General features: G+C 36.7%; 1 protein-coding gene across 1 annotated transcript in view; it reads left to right on the top strand.

The window, feature by feature from the left end:
* The window catches only part of LOC134804742 (discoidin domain-containing receptor tyrosine kinase B-like), a 269,473-nt gene that overhangs the window by 159,164 nt on the left and 88,377 nt on the right, over positions 1-21,932 (top strand). Inside the window, exon 5 of the mRNA XM_063777943.1 lies at positions 21,204-21,315. Coding sequence (XP_063634013.1) covers positions 21,204-21,315 — 112 coding nt within the window. The remainder of the gene's footprint in view (positions 1-21,203; positions 21,316-21,932) is intronic.

The raw sequence follows: 21,932 nt of genomic DNA on the forward strand, positions 1-21,932 counted from the left end.
ATTTCACATTTGGCAAACCCATCCACTATTAGAATAATAATTTTGTTCATTATAAAGTAGTTTATAGATATCTACATTAATTATAATCGCACGCGGTACCTATTCGTGGTAACATGATTAAAATAATTAATAATAAAGACAACCCCGTGGTTAGGACTTAGGAGTCTCTCCAGCCTAGTTAGCACTTTTAATTATATTTAAGGTAGTAGATAGATAGGTACATTGAAGTAGAGCAGGGTCGTAGGACTATTTGGAGGCTCAGTCCACTGCCCGTCTATCTGTCTTAGGCGTGTAGGACGAAGCCGACAAGGGCGCGTGGCCAACGTGCCAATCGTTAACGCTCCGTAATAGCTCTTTATCACTCTTCACCACTAGTGCGACAGTGACAGTTGGGTTTCGTTCGCTACGGAGCTCGGAGCGGTAACGATTGCACCTTGGCTACGCACCCTGTAGTACTTGGCCGGTTTCTGGCGCAAAGTGTAAATATCAAGTTTAAGCTTCCAATGTAGCCCAACAGATGGCAGAACCTACAACGCACAAGAAAACGTACTTCAACTCTAGAGGGCAGCACTTGCTTTGGCGTGAAGTGTCAATGTATAGTTTATGCTTCCGATTCAGGCCCCAAGATCAGGCAGGTCAGGCAGGTCATCAAACGCGCACGGTCCCTATACTAGTCAAATAATACTATTTTACTTGGCTGTGTAGCACCGCCTTTACATAGATAGCTTTGAGCTAGATTCGGAGAAAGCTGTGGTTTTAAAATGTTTATAGAGAAAACATAGAGTCTGCATCTGTTTGTGACCCTTATCGCTGAAAAACAATTTGAAATGTAAACTCAGTTCGACGCTCAATGGCAGCGCGGCCGGGTCGCAACTGGATTATTATTTCGTAAGTTAGCAGCCTTTGTCTCCGCTGCAGGACTCGGGCTCGTTCAATGCAAAGTCACTCGCTCCTTCCGATACTTGATTAAACCGCTTCGAGTCTACGAGTTTCAACTGCTAATGCTAAATTACTTTTAATACTATTGGATTGTTGTACTCTTGTATTATAAGTATGATTATTTAAAAAAGTTATGCCAGAAGAAATTTATATTTTAATTTTAAAAAAGTTATGACTGCTAATTGGTATTAGTTTAATATGACAAGGTTCCTATGTTTGTCCAATCCAATAAATACGTCTTAACCATTTATATTTAATTTGTTCAACTTTTGTAGCTATATACCATGTGTTTAATGATAGTAATGGTATTATCTGCTACCTCACTTAGGTAACACATGAGAACGTTTTGAGTGGACTATCGTACCCTAATTAGATAAAGATGTTAGTGCAGTAGTTTGTAGGATCAAAGGCAGGCAAAGGCAAACAGCGTCAACCGCGCTGAGCATCTATTTGGTCTGTGATGCACACTGACGCATTAGATATGAGCGTCTCCAAGTGACAGACAGATTGCTAGCAGTATCTCATTAACTTCACAAAAACATTTGAGAACAAGGAATACAATGGAATGACTTTAATAATTTACCTACAAACAGTCGTTTTGCTTTGCACGGCAGAATTTACCTAGCTACTCTGACTTGTAATATTTTATAAAAAATGTATAAATCTAATATATGTATGTATATACTTATAATATAATAGCTATAATCAGACCCACAAATAGCTATCTTGAAGCTTATTTTCTTTTATTTAAGAGCAACAATTCGATCATTCTTTATCATTCTTTAAATTTCTTTTATTTAAGAGCAACAATTCGATCATTCATGTTTAAACACCTATTAAAAAAACATACTTCAGCAATATGAATATATCACACCGTACACTTAGTTACATATTTAGTTTTATGATACAACACAAATAGTGTCGAGAACATTAAATACAACAAGCCCGTTAAATGAAACTTCAAAAAGGATATAAATTACAAGGAACAGAGAGAGGTCAGTTTAGTTCGGTAAATAACGTACTCTAAAATTCTGATTTACGAGAGAGGGATGAAAGATTTAGTGCTAGCCCAGAGCAATACTGCTCCTCTCGCACTCCAATAAAAATTGAACTAATTGCCTGGAATCTGTTTAAACTTTCCAATAAAAATATCAATTGCTGAATGGAATGGGTTTACCCCGAACAAATCGATGTTTAATATGTAAATGAATACGGGCGTAATATTTGCCAAACACATATCTTGTAATTGCGCAATCATACATTAGCATATTGAAAACTACGTTCGTTAGCAAACGCTTCATGTTTCTTTATTTAGATTTTGTTTTACAAGCGCTGGAGGCCTAACGGTAAGAGCGTGCGACTTTTAATCCGGAAGCCGCGGGTTCAAACCCCGGCTCGTATTACCAATGAGTTTTTCGGAACTTATGTACGAAATATCATTTGATATGATATTTAGTTGCTTTTCGGTGAAGGAAAACATCGTGAGAAAACCAGACTAATCCCCCTATAAGGCCTGTTTGTCCTCTGGGCTGGAAGGTCAGATGGCAGTCGTTTTCGTAAAAACTAGTGCCTATGTCAATTCTTGCCAGGGGCGGGGGCAGTATGACAGATGCAAGACTTTTACTGTTTTAACAATTAAAGTTTGATTAATATGAAAGTTTTTAGGGTTCCGTGGCCAAATGGCAAAAAACGGAGCCCTTATGGATTCGTCATGTCTGTCTGTCTGTCTGTCAGTCCGTATGTCACAGCCACTTTTTTCCGAAACTATAAGAACTATACTGTTGAAACTTGGTTAGCAGATGTATTCTGTGAACCGCATTAAGATTTTCACACAAAAATAGAAAAAATCAATAAATTTTGGGGTTCCCCATACTTAGAACTGAAACTCAACATTTTTTTTTCATCAAACACAATTAAACACATTTCATCCATGGATAGGTCTTCAAAAATGATATTGAGATTTCTAATATAATTTTTTTCTAAACTGAATAAAACGCGAGTGACACTTACAAAGTGGTAAAATGTCCCCCCCCCCCCCCCCTGTAACTACTAAAATAAGAGAATGATAAAACTAAAAAAAATATATGATGCACATTACCATGCCAACTTCCACCGTAAATTGGTTACAACGAGATCAAGTAAGTAGTTTTTTTTTAATACGTCATAAATCGTAAACCGCAATTTTATTATGTTACTTGCTGCTACGGAACCCTTCATGGGCGAGTCCGACTCGCACTAGGCCGCTTTTTCTCGCATGTGTGTTGAAAAACGTCGTATGAAACGCGTGCATTGGTTATTTATTACACACATCGATTTTCTTATTGCGCGGTCTCTATGACCAACGTAGCACACTTGTATAACAATGTACTATTACTGCAACATCACATTTTACATTGTAGGTGGTTAATAAATGTCAAATATGTGATCTTAAGTTAATTGCACTACACCAATACTAATTAATTTGTGTTTAGTTTGTATGAACAGCAGCGCGACCCGCAAACATGAGCCGGAAACAACCGCTTCAAAACGATTCAACAAAGAGCTCAAATTAAATTTACGTGGCGCAAAGAAAAAACTAGTTACAAGAGGAAATTGGCGGAGACAGTGACAAATTGGTCCCGCAAGAGGAGAATATTTTTCGCTCATTCTAACCGACGCGTGGACCTATCCTTTATTCCGCTCTGGCCGTGCGTGCATACGGGGCCGTAAAACACAATGTACTCGAATAATTACTGTCGCTGAACATTATAATAAATGTGATGTTTTTGGCTATTTTCATATTCTGCGCCGATTTAAGAGGGGCAAGCTGACTCATACTAAATTTAGCAATGCGACGGTTATTTTTTGGTTTATTTGTTATTTACGTTTTCACGCATAAGCCGATTTAGATGAAGTCACTGGTATGGAGATAAACAGTTTAAGACCTGAAAAAGCGCAAACAATGCATTTTCCCGAATAAACATTATTCATTTTATATCAACTTATTTGTAAAAAGAAAATCTTATAGAATTTTATTCTTACATGTTCCAATAGTAGAAGCCTATCGGTATAATTAAAAGGTATAAGTAGGTTTATAAACGAATAGCTGCCATTTAGCGGGATTATATCGTAAGCAACTATTAGGCTGGACATGTCCCTGGAATATTCTTCTGGCATTAGACTGTATAGGTAATTGAGTTCACAGCTTTGTTTCTATCTTTTATCTATACATAACTCGTTTTAAATTCTAATTCACTACTAACTACTTACTCGATTAAAGACGCCCTAGAGGTGCTTTAAATCTTACTTTAGTCAATAACACTTGCCAAAGTTAATATAAATAACCTCTCTATCTTGATGTGTGTCAATAAAAATCTGAAGAATAAAGTAACATATCAAATAATCATGCAACTAAAACAACATTCAAAAGTATATGAAAAATAAATTTCAAGTTCTTATTTAATCTAGCAATAGTCAGTTGAGCGAAAAAATCTAACTTTCTGAACGGTTCAGCAAAGTTGCGTCGTTGTTTTTGGAGAAGCCACGACTCTATTTACGAGGGACGTCTGACGCAAAACTTTTATTTTGTATATGACAAGTCTTTACGGATTGAAATTATAAAACGGCAATATTAAGGTGTCATATTTTACTGTATTTATTATTATTTATTATTCTATCTCCATTTTAACATATTATAATAAAACTAAGGGAGACACAAAAATAATATTAATATAATATATTTAACCTTATAAATAGTAATATCTGGGAGACCGAGCTTTGCCGGGAAGACATATAAAAACTCAAAAATGCGTGTTTTCCCAGAGATAAGACCTAGTTAGATCGATTTTTCGCCCCCGAAAACCCCCAAATTTCATCGTAATCGTTAGAGCCGTTTCCGAAATCCCCGAAATATATAAATAAACAAGAATTGCTCGTTTAAAGATAAATACGAGTAGAGAGTTATTGAGTAAGGCGTTATAAATTTAAAAAATAGAAAAAAAAATATTACCAAGACTGTATATTTGTTTAGTAATTCGCCATGATCTATTTAGTTACAATTCTCCATCATTCATCCTCACTCCATATCGGTCCTTATTGGAATGATGTTTCTCCGTGGAAGTAGCCTTTGCGTTGTATTGCATATTTAACACATTCAATACCACTAAGTGCTACGGGTTACGCTCGTAGCGCGTAGCCACGGTTTCGTCGTATGTAGCGCGTAGTCGCTACGAACAGTGTACCCGACAGTCGGGTTCTTGGTGTTGAATGTGTTAAATTAGTCAAGTGAACGCTGCAGCAAAACTAGTAACTAAGTACCTTAAAATGTGAGCGTTCAACTTAAAACGAAGTTCAGGCAAGCGAAACTAAGTTAATGGAGTAGAATATAACTTACGGCGACCACGACATGGGGAACTTAATATAGGCATTAATTACTAGCGATAACCTCGCAGGTACTCGTCTGGGCAGGGTCGTGCATGCAGTTAGTTACACGAGACGCAATTATCAAGCAACCTCCCCCCCTCCCCCACCAGCAATACGAGCATGACTGCTACTAATCTAATCTTATCATCAATTTCAATTATTTAATACAGTTTACATTGACAATTATTGTTTCGCAGTGTTTTAAAATCCGGATGGATGTTTAGGTAAAGGCACCAGTAACCAGCATTTTAAAGAAATTTCTAAGTTCAAGATCGTCTAATTTATCCACAAATTGACGATATGAGATACGTATCCAGCAGTATCAAGCAAAGGGAACCTACTGATAATTTTGACACCTTGCCACTGGTACATAATTTACTGACTTTGCAATACCTTGCCCCATTGTCGGCAATTGCATAATTACATATGTGATCTTTCACAAAAAATGAAATACTTGCGTGTGCACAAAGTATTAATTACCAGGTAGGTAGAGACATTTTAACATCCGATATCATAGTAACAGTCATTAAAGACGTTGAGACCCGTGCTTGGTCTACTTACAACTTACTCTTAAAGTATTTATCTAATTGTAAGTCTACAGAATAAATTATTGAGAAGTGTGTAATAGCTTACGGTATCTGTGAATAGATTAAAAGCATCGGGGCCCTCTTAAGCGACAAGTGTTCGAATCCAGTGCCCCGCAAACAACTGCGAACCCGTTGTTGGTGCGCAACGGATTTCATTCCGATTCATTACCCGGGCGGCGGCGGCGGCGGCGAACGTGCGCGCTGATGGCTCCTCTACACGATGGGCCAACTCCAAGGGACGCAGCCATGCGGTAGAATGAGATAGCAATATCACTTGCTCCCTCTAACGCAGCGGTTCTCAATCTTTTTTTTTGACGGAACCCTTTTGGAATACGAAATACTTGATGGAGCCCTACAATAAAACAATAGTTTTGAGAAGTGTGTTTTTTGCATAGTAAAATTTTTCGAGGCGACTAAAGCATAGTGTTCTAAATTCTTGCGGAACCCCTGCAGGGGTGTCGCGGAACCCTAGGGTTCCGCGGAACACACTTAGAGAATGGCTGCTCTAACGCATAAATGCGTCCCTTGGAGTGGCCGGCGTTGGCCCATCGTGTAGAGGGGCCATGACCTACTGTGCCAGGGCGCCGGAATCGGGTATCACTAGTTCTAGTTACATTAACAATTACACTTCAGTTTAATTCACGTCGTCAACTGAAATAATGCGGGCGGGAACCGTAAACAAAACATTCACAATCCTAAGAAGGGTAGTTACGACCCCCAACGCAAGTTTCTTGATTCGGTTCTCAAGTAATGTGACTCTTTGACGATAAATTACAGAGAACTTCGTGCATTTTAGGTAGTAAGTAAAGTAACTACGTTAAAAACAGGGTGCAGCATTTTTAGTCAATTCTCTCTAATGTCCGTTATTAATAATTAAAACTCGTATTATGGATAAATATGTCGATTTATTTGACCACAACACATGCCAGTCTAAATAGCAGTTAATTGTTGCGGGGCTCTATGTCCTACCTCATTTAACTGTGGTTCATTTAAGTTTATATGAAATAATACATATTCAATCTAAACGTAAAAAGTATTATTTAATATTTACTTTATGTCGCGCATACCTCGGTAAGTACTCTGTTTGGAGCTTCATAGTCACTAATATAACATTAACGTATTAAATACATACATCACGGCATTCGATTTTATGTGAGGTTAGGTTAATGATGATTTCTGACATGACAAATAACAATTATGGCGACGTAGCGTTGTCTACTGACGAAACTGTTTGAATACGTGCTACATTGCTACGTAGCAAGGCTACGACTGCTACGAGTACGTCGTTTGCCGACTCGCAGGATGCCACAGCAAAAAAAAAGAGTATTAACAGTAATACAATTAGTATACATATAACTCTATAAATTACATTAGGTACAACGTTTCTATAATGAGAATGCTTAAGAATTCATATAGCTAAATATTTATTGCATATAACGTACGAGTACACCATTCTACTAGTTCTACTTATATTAGGTTTGTGTTGTCCAGTGAACTACTAATTACAATCTAATGTACAGTCGGTTTCCTTTTATCACAAATAAATCCGATGACCATTTTGCCGCAGATAGTGATTATATTAAGAATAAACGTTAAGTAATGACTTTTACTTCGAGCTACAAAAAAAACTGCTTCCTTAAGGTGCCGTGGGTTCCGTCACCAGTTTAAAAAAAATTGTAGCGCATTTTAGATACCTACTCATTCTTTTGAAAAAACATGAGTAGCAATCTTGAGGCCTTTCTCTAGTAACTTTATCTAGGTATTCGAAACCTGATTCAACAACTTTCACTCGAGAGAAAGAAAATTCACCAACATAGGTCTAAACACTTGCTTAGGGCACCACGTCTAGGGGGCACCAAAACCGTAGGCAAAAACAAGATTGTAACAATGTTTGGACAAAAGCTAAAAACATGAAAATTGCTTCTACAAATTCGTAACTTTTTTTTTATCGAGTTCATCGATTACTTTTTTTTTAAATTTAAAATACAAAAAATAACAATGATATTCGCGATCCCGGACATGCACGGCTGTCCGGTCAGTGTTTAGCGAAGTGCGACCTGTACGTCTACCACCAGTTTTAACATTGACATAACGCTCACGTCTACGTAATTTACTTTTTGTACATCTCGCTTGCACTAATATGCGAGTACGAGCGAGATGCATAGAAAGTAAGTTACGTAGACGTGAGCGTATATGTCAATGTCAAAACTGATGGTAGACGTACTGAACTCACGGCGCTTTAAAGTTAGTAAGTACATAAACTACTATGTCCATTATATACAGGATGTCCCTAGCCATTCGACAAAGCCGGAATGCACATATGCATTAGGGTATTTAGAACCAGTATACAAAGTATCATAACAATCGGTGTAGCGGTTACGAAGAAATTAACAAATTACGATTTTTTTACTTTGGAGCAACCTGTATGTGTTAGTAGCTCCTGAGGTAATAAATAGTATGAAACCTTCTTCGACCGTTTTGATTATCTTTTTTATTTATGACATTAATAAGATTCTGACTTTTGACAAATGTCATCATTGCCGCACATTTTCAAACAAATTGTCAAAAGCACTGCCAATGATTAATACAGTATGTTTCATTTTGTTGTCGATTATTAGAAATAACTTTTGTTTGATAATTTATTTTTTTATCTTTTGTTCTAATAAAAAAAATATTACCGTTAGAGCATTTCTGAGAAGTAACCCTACGTGGGATTTAAGGGTTTGTCCAATGGCTAAGGTCACCTCGTATAAATAGCATGTTAAGAGAAGATAAGTTAAGGTTATTTACAGCAAGAGCATTCTTCAAAGTCGCTGTTTAGCTTCAGAGAACCTTTATCTAGTTAAAAAATAGAGACCAATAATAGTATGCGAATTAAGTAGTATAATTGTAGGTGCACGCCTCCATGGCCACATCGGCGCATTCGGCGAGGCGGGGTAATGAACCTCTAGATGTCTGTCAGAGTCGCAGCGCTCGGCGCCACGTCATTAATTTCTACCTAATGTCTGAAACGGGCGAGACGACGTTCCCGACCACATTTTGTGTTCACAGATACGCTAATAAAATTTCTAGATGATTTCTAGTTTTCACAAGATTTGAATGTGTGTGACTGAAGCATACATATGCAGTGACGAAATCGCACCTGCAACATCCATCGCCCGCCGCGGGAGTCCCAGCGAGAGCACACTTCATCAATCATTGACACCCAGACCAGACTAGGCGCTGAAACGAACCCCTTAAGCTAAGCTTATCTAGACGATCACGGCCCATGAATATAAAGAATATCCCTCAAAATTTCATGACCCTTTAGTTAAAACAATTGAAAGTTAACCTAGATTTCCTCTAAACTGAATACTTACCATAATTGAAGATCCTAAATCTAACCTTATCAGGACCAGGGCTCCATGCATGTGTGGCTTATCTTACAAACTAAATTGGCCAGGCTTGTGATCAAGTGGTAGGAATCTACATTGCGAAGAATAGTAACTCAGGATCTTTAGAGAGAGAGAGGCATATTATTAAAGCAAACAACAGAATAAGTTTAAAGACATTTATTTACGGAAAAATTGATTTTATACTACTTTGGTTGACGAGTTTTGATTTTGGTTTATTTATTTTTAGCCCTATGATGTTACCTGCCTAACAACTAGCCCTAATAGTCTCTACTATGGTTTTGTAACCTACTGGACTGGCAGAAAAATCCCACGAAAAAAACTGACCAGTATGCCTAACAACGCGATTTGTTATGTAACGGAACGTAAATCTAAAGCTCAATCTAAAATATTTTAAAACTTTGATTAAAACAAAGCTAATGTACATAAAATTGCAAAGCTATGAGTCTATACTTAAGTTGAATATAAAAAGAATCATTTAAATTGTATTTCTTTCACGTGAGGTCTTGTAGGAGCGAAGGTTCCATGACGTCACAGACCCTGTAAATTATTTAAGCAGTAGTATTCTGATAGACAATATCTAAGCCCTAATTCTTACATGCTTCCAAAACATCTACCCGACAAACAAAACCAGATTAAAGCCCATATATAAATACATACAAATAAATTTTAAACTGTTCAAGTTTCAATCATTATTTATAAATGGTTATGAACACAGAATGCAGGAGAGGTTCTCTTACTCCCACAGACTTACGGCTTCGCTCAGCTATCCGTTGTTCACCATATCATGAAATCTGAACAAGTTTTGGCATACTTTTTTACGCCAGGCCTTATTCTTCTTACAAGGCTTCATTCTAATTTTATTCACATTTTATAAATCACTCAACTTCTCCAGAGCAAAACATTTTATTTTCAATAATTCAGTATCAGATCTCCTTGGAATCAAAATTTCCTTGTTTAATTTCAATAGCACACAATTTCATATTGTCATAGTTGAAGTTTTAGCAGATCATAGAAAATAATGAAGAATACGCATTGTCAACAGTAATATAAAGAAAAATTCAGTATAATCACTAAAATTCTATCTGTAAAACCAGATTAAAGCCCATATATAAATTCATACAAATAAACTATATACTATTCAAGTTTCAATTCATTCTATATGGTATAGAACACAGAAAGCAGTTGAGGTTTCTTTACAACCGCTAACTTACGGAATCGCTCAGCTATCCGTTGTTCACCACATCATGAAATCTGAACAGGATTTTGGCATACTTTTCTATACCAGACTCTTTCTCATTGATCGAGGCTTCATTCTAATTTTACTCATACTTTATAAGTCTCTCTATTTGTAGCAAATCATAGAAAACAATAAAGAATTCGCACTGCCAACAGTAATCTAAAATAAAATCAGTATTAAGTTTTTCAAATCAATAAAAATCACTACTTTATGAATATATAAACACTCACCCGGAGACTTGAAGGCTTCTTTGAAGTGGGTAGCTCAGGATTCCCTGGAACCTGCTCTGATGCTCAGCTACTTGCTCAGCTGAAGTCGCTCGAAGATGTTCGGAGAATGCCTGCTAGGGCTCCGCTGAAGTCGCTCGATGATGTTCGGAGAATGCCTGCTAGGGCTCCGCTGGAGTCGCTCGATGATGTTCGGAGAATGCCTGCTAGGGCTCCGCTGAAGTCGCTCGAAGATGTTCGGAGAAAGCCTGCCAGGGCTCCGCTGAAGTCGCTCGAAGATGTTCGGAGAATGCCCGCTAGGGCTCCGCTGATGTCCCAGGCTGTGCAGGCTGCTCCTTTGGGGCTCCTCTTCGGTCCTTGGGGCTTCTCTGGATCCTCTTCTTAGTTCTTCTTCTGGAGCTCTTCTTGGTTTGGCTGCTGTAGACTGAATGAATCTCCTAGCTTTTGGCTCTTCTATTTATACCCCTATATATTTGGTATTATTTTGTTTTGTTTGTTTCCTTGGTTACGAACGTCGCCTTCGTCACCATCGTCACCATCGTCGCCTAAAATATCTTTGTACTCTTCTAACAACCACATCATGCATTTTTTTTAGCTAGGGAGTGCAAGCAAATTTGAACTTTATATATATGAAATTAAGGTCCATTTTTCAATGACCCCGTATACTGCAAATTTTCCTATGAGAATTGTTTTTCTTACTTTTTACAATAATTGCTAGTTTTCAAGTGATTTTTTAAGCTAAATTGGATGTATTTATTTTTTATCTACGATTTTCAATAAATTTCTTTCATCAAAACTCTATACTTTTGAAGTAATGGACAAAAACAATCTAACATTTTATTTGCATGTTTATGAGGAATTTTGGAGTGTTCCCACTCTTATTTATGGCTAAAACTAATTCTTAAGCTTATAATCTAATTTTCTATTGCATCATTTAACAATACAAACATTATTTTCATGTTTTTTTTTACAACTGAACTTTCCTTATAAAAATTCCATTAGTACTAGTAAAGATATGATCATTTATTAACTAAATGACCCACCTTATATACAATATACTATATAAATTGACTAAAATACTCTTCCCTTAATCCTCCAAATCCTTCTGATCTCACAATGGCATACAAAATTAGACTTTTCTTGGTCTATATTCATACATAATTACACTCAAGAATCTTATGTAAATTTAGATCTTATAATAAAAATATTATAAAATCTCAATGCCTTATTTAATTACATTCTACATAAATGAATCATGATATGCTTCTATAATTTTAACGATTATTAGCTAGAACAGGTTCTCATTTTTTATTTTATTTGCTTATCCCATATATGTATAGGTAATGAAAATATTTATTTTAATGAATTGACTAATCATTAAATTCCTATGTACCATACACATATAATGACTCATTTGACAATGAAATTTTGTATATCAGTTCTCTAGTTTTTTAGAAATTAACAAAATTAAGTTTTTTATTTCATTAAGCGAACACTAATATTGTCATACTTAGACATAAGTAATGTCTGCAATGCTTTATGTAAACCATATATCTTTCTATCTATTTATTTATGTTTACAGTTTATATAAAACATCTTTACATATAATCAAACTTATAATTAATTAGTTTAATGATGACAGAGAACATTTTTATGAATAAATTTATTTTTCCCAATAATTCTTTTCTATGTAAAAACATCTTTATATGTAACTAAATGCCCATAACTTTGATGAACGTGCACAGAGGTCATCTGTCTCGTTACAGCGCACGGAAATGGCGTTAGACTCCTATTTAGTAGGTACGATCATCTCGCGCTAATGGTTTCGCAGTTCTTATTTCATACGGACAATGACTTCATCTAAATTTTACTTTCATAAAATATTATGAGAAACATAGCACACGAGGAGAATCCAAAATATAACTATCAATAACGAAACAAAAAATGTTCTATACTATTTTACTAGTTAAGTTAACCCCCAAAAGAAACATTAAATGTAGATTATATGTAATATTATGCGTTATTTAGAATATAAAAACGAATTAATATTACGAGTGAACCTTCAATATATCGTGCTTATCCCGTCAAAATGGAACCCCACTGTGTCGGTCGGTTTTTTATTCATAGCAGAGAAACATGTTTGCTCATCATGTTTGCTGCAGGATACATGGAAAATGTTCATAAAGGAAACCGGAAACAGTCCAATTGAAAAGCGAAGTTAAATAAAACAGACCTTTACAGACCATATTCAACTAAATATTTAAATAAAACAAGTTCGTTTTAAAATTTGTTAGGAAATTAAAACGTTGCATGCGTAGTTCGTATTTACCTCTTCGCGAATAAATAAAAGAGTATATCAATCAAACAGTGATCAAGTTTTTACTCGGAAAACTGAAAACGTACGGACCAATTTGTGACAGCTCGGAGCCAGTGTACTGACGCTATGTTGGTTCGCGTTTTTGGCGTTTTCCACGAAACGAAGTAGACTCGCTTGGATGGAAAATCGTTTAACAATTTTCATCAAAAATTGCTTTGGTATGCTGCAGAAATTGAAGTTGGCTTATACGTAATATCGATGTGGTCTGTCACAGCACTGCGTATATGGATTATTCAAGACGTAGAACATGTAAATGCTGATGACAGTTACATATCATTGAAGTTAACTTATGTTAATAATAAAATTAATGTTACTTCGTCACGCTTGTATACTTACGTTACGTTATGCGTTAGTGAAGACCGGCGGCATACCTACTTACTAATACTTTTGGCATGAATCCAATTTTAAATACGTAATTAGTACATAATAATACGAGTTTGCGATTGATCTAGAGATCTCTTTTGTAAATTGGTGTGAAATAAATAGAAATAGAAATAGAAATTTATTTGCTAGAAATGTGGTAGGTACAGAAGTTTGGTGTTAACATGCAATTTTGCGAGTTCAGCACATTTCGCCAATAATCTAGGCATGCAAATTATGTTTTGTTTTAACCTATATTATACTATACATTATTTACAAACTATTTACATAATCTGGGGGAACGGCCGTGCCAAGACATCATATTACTCACCATCGCATTAGACTGGCAAATATAAATCATTAATTTAAATCTACAGCTCTTGATAAAAATATTTCAAATTAAGCAAAACATAATAAAATAAGAAATAAATATAAAAATAGTTCTAAATGTCTAAAAATAACTCCTGTACTGAATAAAAAGCTTTTTCCAGTAACCACTTATGCAATTTTGACACAAACCTTGCATAAGTTAATTATTTTATGTCGTTAGGTAGACGGTTATCGGTGTGGTCTGTAAGCACTTCCGTTGTCTCTAAATCCGAGAGACATAACCAGTTAACCCGTGTTTGCCTGACACGTTAAACACCGCTTCTCCGAATATACCGGAGTTGCCTCGTACTTATAATCTCAATTCACAACTCGCACCTAACTCCTCTTGTACATATTAACACGTTTATGTGACAACAGCAACTTCTCGTAAAGTGGAGTCTTGAGAACTAAACATGAACATAGGTAGTGTTCAGTAATTTAAATTAATATGGTTTAATATTAACAATCGTTTTAATTATATATGATTCAAAGTAAATAATCATAATCAGTCATATTTTATCTTTTACTTTTACTCATCATCTTCCTCGCGTTGTCCCGGCATTTTGCCACGGCTCAGGGAGCCTGGGGTCCGCTTGGCAACTAATCCCAAGAATTGGCGTAGGCACTAGTTTTTACGAAAGCGACTGCCATCTGATCTTTCAACCCAGAGGGTAAACTATGTCTTATTGGGATTAGTCCGGCTTCCTCACGATGTATTCCTTCACCGAAAAGCGAGTAAGTAGTAAGTATCAAATGATATTTCGTACATAACTTCCGAAAAACTCATTGGTATGAGCCAGGGTTCGAACCCGCAATGGTTGAAAGTCGCACGCTCTTACCGCTAGGCCTCCTTTTATCTTTTAGTTTTACTAATAGGAAATGTAAAATTACAGTTATATCGCTCTCGCTCGCGTCAACGCTGCAGCAGTAACGTTGCAACAGTAATGCCGCTGCAGTGGCTATCTAATGTTACTTTTACTATTTTAGACGCAACTTCAGATTTTTTTAAAGAACGTAGGTTTACGAGCATGTTTAGTAGGAGTAAGAGCAGAGTAATTTGGCCTTGTCTCCAATCAAATTCGGCTCGTTACATTCGAAGACCCGAAAATTTGAAGATATGTAGTTACAAACATACTTCTTTTTTCGTGTTTTTGAGAGGATATAATAAAATAGTAAAAGAAGTAATCTAAGGAACCAGTATTATAGTAAACCTAGTTTTATAATATTACTCAACATTTTATTTGGCAGCGCAACACGTACGAACTACAGAGGTCGTTCTAGCTCCTGCGGTTCCGATGCGGTACCGCCACAAAATTTATGTACCGCTGAGCGTGCAAGTCTAGTCCTGTACTAAGGCTCAGGACGTGAAAACTGAAACAGATACCGGTTTCCCGTGGCACCCCGTCCACTGCCTCCTGCGTCGTATACCCGCCCTCTACACGCGCTGTCCGCCCAGAATTGTAACGAATATTGCTGCGAATACTCCACGTTTCCAGAGTGTTTTGGGTAGGCATAGATTCCTTGGGGGGGCACCCCGCTCAAATATTAAGTTTCGTAAGAATTTTAAATTAGAGCATTAGGCGCGGCGTCTCGGCTAAATTTAATATTAATAATGTTATCCGAGCGAACTCGGCGGATGGCTGGAAACAATGAATTTTTAATAGTTATTCTCCTCCGCGACGAACAATTAATATAATGAGATAGAGAAGCAAGTTTAGCCTATCTTAACCGGGGCAAAGCAAATTGCCGCTAATTTTCTATTAGATTTATTTGGGATTGCGCTACCTACCTGAAATGGTGTTACCATTTCCGTTAAATGTTATTATGAACATTATTGCATCGATCTTCTTCAATTTGTGATTAACTTCATGTATCGAAGAGTCGGAAAAGTTTAAATTACATAAATCCCTCGTACCTAACATATTTAAGTCTTCTCATTATACAAAATCATTAAGAACATTGTTAAGAGTTGTGAATTTATTATGAAGGGGCTGTGTGCGCTTACTTTGGGTACATGTTTCATGTACATACTCGTATTTATACTGTTAACATGGATAATCATCCTGATCAATAAAATTGAAAAAATATGAATATATGTATCTCGTAAGTTTTCTCTATCTAAGCATAGGTAAATATTAAAAACCCAGTAGTTGATATTTCGTAAGCATGACTACATGATAAAGGTGACAGACCATTTCCAACGACAGCAGCACTACCATTCATTTTACTATGGAAATTGACAATACTGTGGCCCTAGTGAACAAGGGTACAAGTCTCAGGCAGCGCAGTTGTAAAAGGGCCTAAGTTCCACGTAACACTTATGCCCTTTTACACCTAAGCTGCGCGTGACTTGTACCCTTTTTCAGTAGGGCCACAGTAACACCGACGCGTTTCGTACTAGTAGTGCAGCTGCGGTCAGAAATGGAATGTTACCCTAATTAGTACAGTGTACCTATACTCGTCGCCGGAATCTATCCATTATGTTAATACATAAACTACTTGTAAAATGATTTGGAACTACTTGTTTATTAATGTTATAATTGGGGAAAAATAATTAAAATTGTTTTATCGTTAAAACTTGTAAAGCAAATAAGAGGAAACTGTCCAATTTGCTCTATTAGTATATCTGTCGCAGTCGGATCGTATAATCCGCCGTATTACATTACAGCTAGCCGTTTTCAAAAACAGGGCCGTTTTGAAATGCGGCGGTTTAACGATTAGCCGGATTGAATGCGGCTGAATGAGAATCCGCCGGAATGTATTCGGCGCCATACGTTCTTCAACACAGCTAGCCGTAATGTAATACAGCGAGTCATTAGCCGCCGCTTTGACAGTTTTTAGTTCCCATTTTTAACACCCGTGGCGCTGCCTGACAAACGCTGGGGTGTCCATCAAATCTGGAGTTCGTCGGACTGTTTCTTTTCAAAAAACATTTCTTTCGCAACTTAACTAGACGGAGCCCCGCTTCGCGGGGCCCCTATTTCTGAGCGGTTTGCCCTTCGGGCATCTGAAGCTACCTAACGAACCTAACCTACCTGCCTATTGATTTAGTGAGACGTCCATGAAAACATTACATTTAGGGGAAAAAAGCGTAGGTAGGTAAGTAGGTTAGGTTCGTTAGGTAGCTTCAGATGCCCGAAGGGCAAACCGCCCAGAAATAGGAGCCCCGCTTGCGGGGCTCCGTCTATTTAAGTTGTGAAGGAAATGGTTTGGAAAAGAAACACATGTAGTGCGGTGGGACCATGGTAAAAATAAATTAAATTGCAAACATTGTCAAACTCCGGTTACGTAGGCGACCGAAAGAACTGGTCACTCTACAATCTAAAATAGTAGTACGATGCGGCTAAACGTAGGCCGCCTTATTGAAGAACGTATCGCAATGACAATCCGGCTAATCGTCGAACCGCCGCATTTCAAAACGCCCCTGTTTTTGAAAACGGCTAGCCGTAATGTAATACGGCGGATTATACGATCTGACTACGACATATCTACTAATAGAGCAAATTGGACAGTTTCCCTCTATCCCTATCCCTCAAGCCTATGGGTATCCCTCTACAATCGTAGAGCATAGTGGATAGATTCTCGTCGTTGGTACCAAACTGTTTGCACCAAGTCTCGGAACCGGTTTTTTCTTCATACGAAACTACCCGTATTATGACGTTTTATTTCGTTTTTTGCTTTATAATTTCGTTTTTAATGGAACAATCTAATAATACAAAGCAGTTACCTAAATACATGATTCAGTCCTACGTAAAGAGCATTAACTAATTAAAAATATCGGGCTATTTCGTGGTTTTGAAAACAACCGGTTCCGAGCCTTGGTTTGCACTAGGTGGCACTAGTTTAATTTTCATCTTCGTATGTACATACTCGACCCTGAGTAACAGCACTTGAGTGCAGTGTAAGTAACTTGTATGTAGTGTAAGCCGATCGTGTCGGTGTCGGTATATGCAGTGGGATTATCATGTTATAATTAAAATCACATCGAAACAGGGATCTAGCCTCGTTTGTCTTCGTAATAAATTGTTTGTTTTTCTCACGCCCGTTTCACATCATTTGTTCGTGTGTAATTTATCACGCTCTCCGCGACGTTGTGGATTAGACGGGCAATGCTCACATTACCGCACACATATTTGCAAGATTAAGCTTTTACATAAAATATTACAAGTTACAACTAAGGTACCTGAGCCAAAGAAGGCCTGCCGTTAGTTTTTTTTTTTTTATATCACTACACCTTATAAAACAAAGTCCCCCGACGCGTCTGTCTGTTTGTGTGTTTACATGTATGTTTGTTCGCGATAAACTCAAAAACTACTGAACGGATTTTCATGCGGTTTTCACCTCTCAATAGATTGATTGGTTTAGGTGTATAATTTGTTAACCCATGCGAAGCTGGGGCGGGTCGCGAGATTCGCAGTTTTGTCTATGGTACCTACTAGCGAACATGGACGCAAAATTTTTTACGAAAACTTATGAAATTATGACATTTTGGAATTAGACAAGCTTAAGAACCCGGTCTTTTTTGGCGCCTTACTCGTCTATTTATTATTTTTATAGGTTGTTAAAACTTTTGATATTACATGTTTTCGATTCCTGGCGGCCTAGCCAAGGTGACGATCGCTTGCGCTTCGCCATCGAATCGCCTTGTGTCTCTCTATCACTCTTCCATCCTAGTGTGACAGTGACAGTTGCGTTTCGTTCGCTACGTAGCGATAGCGATTGGCATGTTGTCTACGGGGCCTGATAAAGTTGAACACGTAACAAAATTGGATATAGCATTAAGATAATTGGTAGTTACTAAATTTTACTGTGTTTGCACTTCCGATCAATATTAAGTACCTACCTAACTTTACTTATATATTTTTCATATATTTTACTTAACTTGATATGAAATAAAGCAATAAGGAAAATGTTACAGACCATCTCAGTCAGCTTATTAATGAAATCATGTGAATAAATAACATTTTACCGTTACGAATCTTGAAAACATTACGTAAAGAGAGGGAGGAGCAAGGAAAAAGAAGGTCTGCCTACATATGTCAGAATAATGCCGTCCACGAAACCGAATTTGAATTTTTCCTTTGTGCTTAACCGACATGTATTGTATTTTCGTTTTATTAAAAGCGGGAAAATAAACAAAAATTCGGGGGCTCTCTGTCTCCCCCTCCCCTCACCTACGCACCGGGTACACACTCCGACCGCTACGCATATTTACTGAGTGGATGTATACACTCTTTGTAACTTCGCCCTGTGGCGTACATACCTACCCTATTCTACCTAATTGAGGGCCAAAGGAAAAAGTTTAATTAAATTTAAGTTCCTCAGTATCACGCAAACAATAATTCTTGTGTTTTGTGGTAGAAACATTCGTAGCAATAATAAGATCCGGCATAATCACGTGCTTCTTATATATTTAAGGTCAAACAGCCAACGTTTTTATAACCTAATAGGTACCTGGAAATCAAGGGGAGAGGCCTTTGCCCAGCAGTGGGACACTCAAATAGGCTAGAAAAACACTAGATACCTGGGTACCTACGTATTATGTACTTGAAAACACGTGTATCTAGCAAGCAGTGTATACATACATACTTTAAATGAGTTTTGAATATTTTTAATAATTACATATCTATTTTAATATTTACATATACTTACCTAAGGACTTCAATAATTTTGAATGTAATCTAGACATACTAAAATAAATAAAAAACTCTACACTGCGGGGTACCTGGGCTAGGGTGACTGGTATAGTTATTGGCCACTACATAATAATTGGGCTTTCCTAACAAACCAGATAGAAACAAGCCAATAGAAGTTTTATTGTTAAGAGTGGCCAGTTACTATGTAGTGACCAATAGTTATTGGCTATAGTTATAGCAGTCACCCTACTAACTTAATATATATCAGCAATTATTTTATAAGCCACACAAGTTATATATTATTAGTAGAATTGAAAAAAGGGTCAGTATAAAACGCTAAATACTAGTCCATTGGTAATGGAATGTCTGCGATGTAACTAGGTAGGTAGTTTTTGTGACCCTCCCTACCGCCTGAGGAAAGACACATTCGTTAATTAAAGAAAAACAAAGCATGGACTCTGAAAGCGCAAAACAGAGTAAGGTTCTGTAAGGAACTTCTTATTACCTACATACAAAAAAGAACTCTAATGAAGTATTTTTTTTGTAATTACTTGTCAAAGACGTTACAATGTAATTGAAAAGGGTATAAAAGTACCTATAATACCTACGTTACAATAATCTTAATAAGTAACTTTTATTTATGTAATTATGAGTAACATGGTTCGTATATACATACCTAAATTCTAGCAAAATTTTGAATAAATTTCTTTCATTGATTCCATATTTTTGTATTTTGTAATTTTTAGATATTACAAATATTTGACATGTAAAATCCCCTAACCTATTTTCTGAATAAATGTTTGATGTGCGGACATTTGACATGACCATGACTACTAGGTACGAATGATACGATATTGATTAGTAAAACAGCTTACATAAACAGCAATAAGAGGGGTAGTAAAACAGCTTAAAACAAATGAAAATTAGTCATGTTTTCGTGATTGTTTGCTATCAAGCCTTTTTTACCTTTTATGGTAATGGTTGGATTCTGCCCTTGCAAAATAATATAGTTTTCGGTTGAATTTCTTCATGGCATTTACCCGTGACTATATTTTTTAGAAATTCAATATAAAAAAGCAATTTTGCGTTAGCCCTCTCTTAAAATAATATTTCACTTCGGTATAGTTTACGAAAAAAGTAGGTAGGTATGTATAATTAGCACCGTTTTCTCGAAAAAACAGTCATGATATTTTAACGGAATTTGGAATGTAGGTGTATTTTTGACCCGCTGCTTAGATTAGAAGTTTTTTTTTAAAGTAAAAGTAACATGTGGCACATCATTTTATTTGATAGCTCTTTAAAAATAACATTAAGGTTGCTAATAACGTTTTTTGGAAATAATCATTCAGAAAATCAAAAATATTGTGCTTTTTCTAATTTTTTTTTTAATATTCCTCCTAAAATCTTGGTACATACTCGTAATGTGTTAACATTCACTTCCATGTAGCAATGTAGCTTTCTGCTGGACTTAGGGACTAGGACCTAGAGAGTTATAATTGTAAAACAACAATACAGTAGTTATTTGTGAAATGATCATTTTCTCAGTATACCTCAAAGAGTACTATCGAATACCAGATGTCGTTTATTTTCTAAGATTTGACTCAATCTAAGATACTAAGTGGCTAGTGAAGTCAAATAAAAGCTCGAAGTGATAAATGAATGTTTTGTTGTGTAGCGGAGCTGGGCACGTGCGAGGCGCCGCTGGGCATGGAGAGCGGCATGATATCCAACGAGTCGCTGTCGTCCAGCTCCAACTACGACCTCAGCGTGTCGCCACTTAGTTCCAGGTGAGTACTTGAGGCGCAACATGTGTACAATGTATAGAGATGCTACAAATATTTAGCGAATATTCAGTAATCGGCGTATCCGGACTCCCTCTATGTAATAGATATTCATTAAAAGATACTAGTCTATTTCTAACATTTCCAGCCCTGTCAGTGCCCGTCTCTTTCAATCGCGCGATATAAAAAGTGACACTTAGGGTAACATTCCATTTCTGACCGCAGCTGCACTACTAGTACGAACGCGTCGGTGTTATTTTCAATTTCCGTAGTAAAATGAATGGTAGTGCTGCTGTCGTTGGAAATGGACTGTCACTTTAACTCGTAGGTACGTTATCATGTGGATAGTGGATAACGTCAAATTCGTACACTCGTTTTACGAGTTCAATCAACCACCCTTAAACTGAATAGTACGTACATTTTAAAGATTTCTACACAAAATGCGCATATAAAACGGTTATTTCGTATTTAACTGGGCATTGTTACACAACAATAGAGCGTCATGATACGGCCAAGTTGTAACAATTATTGTGAATCCCGCTACCGCAGTCGAGTAAAACACTCACGATTAGCTCAAACAATTAACAGGGGGTCTCACATTTGAGCCTCGAGCCCGCATAAGC

The sequence above is a fragment of the Cydia splendana genome, chromosome Z (assembly GCF_910591565.1).
Source record: "Cydia splendana chromosome Z, ilCydSple1.2, whole genome shotgun sequence".
Classification (NCBI taxonomy): Eukaryota; Metazoa; Arthropoda; class Insecta; order Lepidoptera; family Tortricidae; genus Cydia; species Cydia splendana.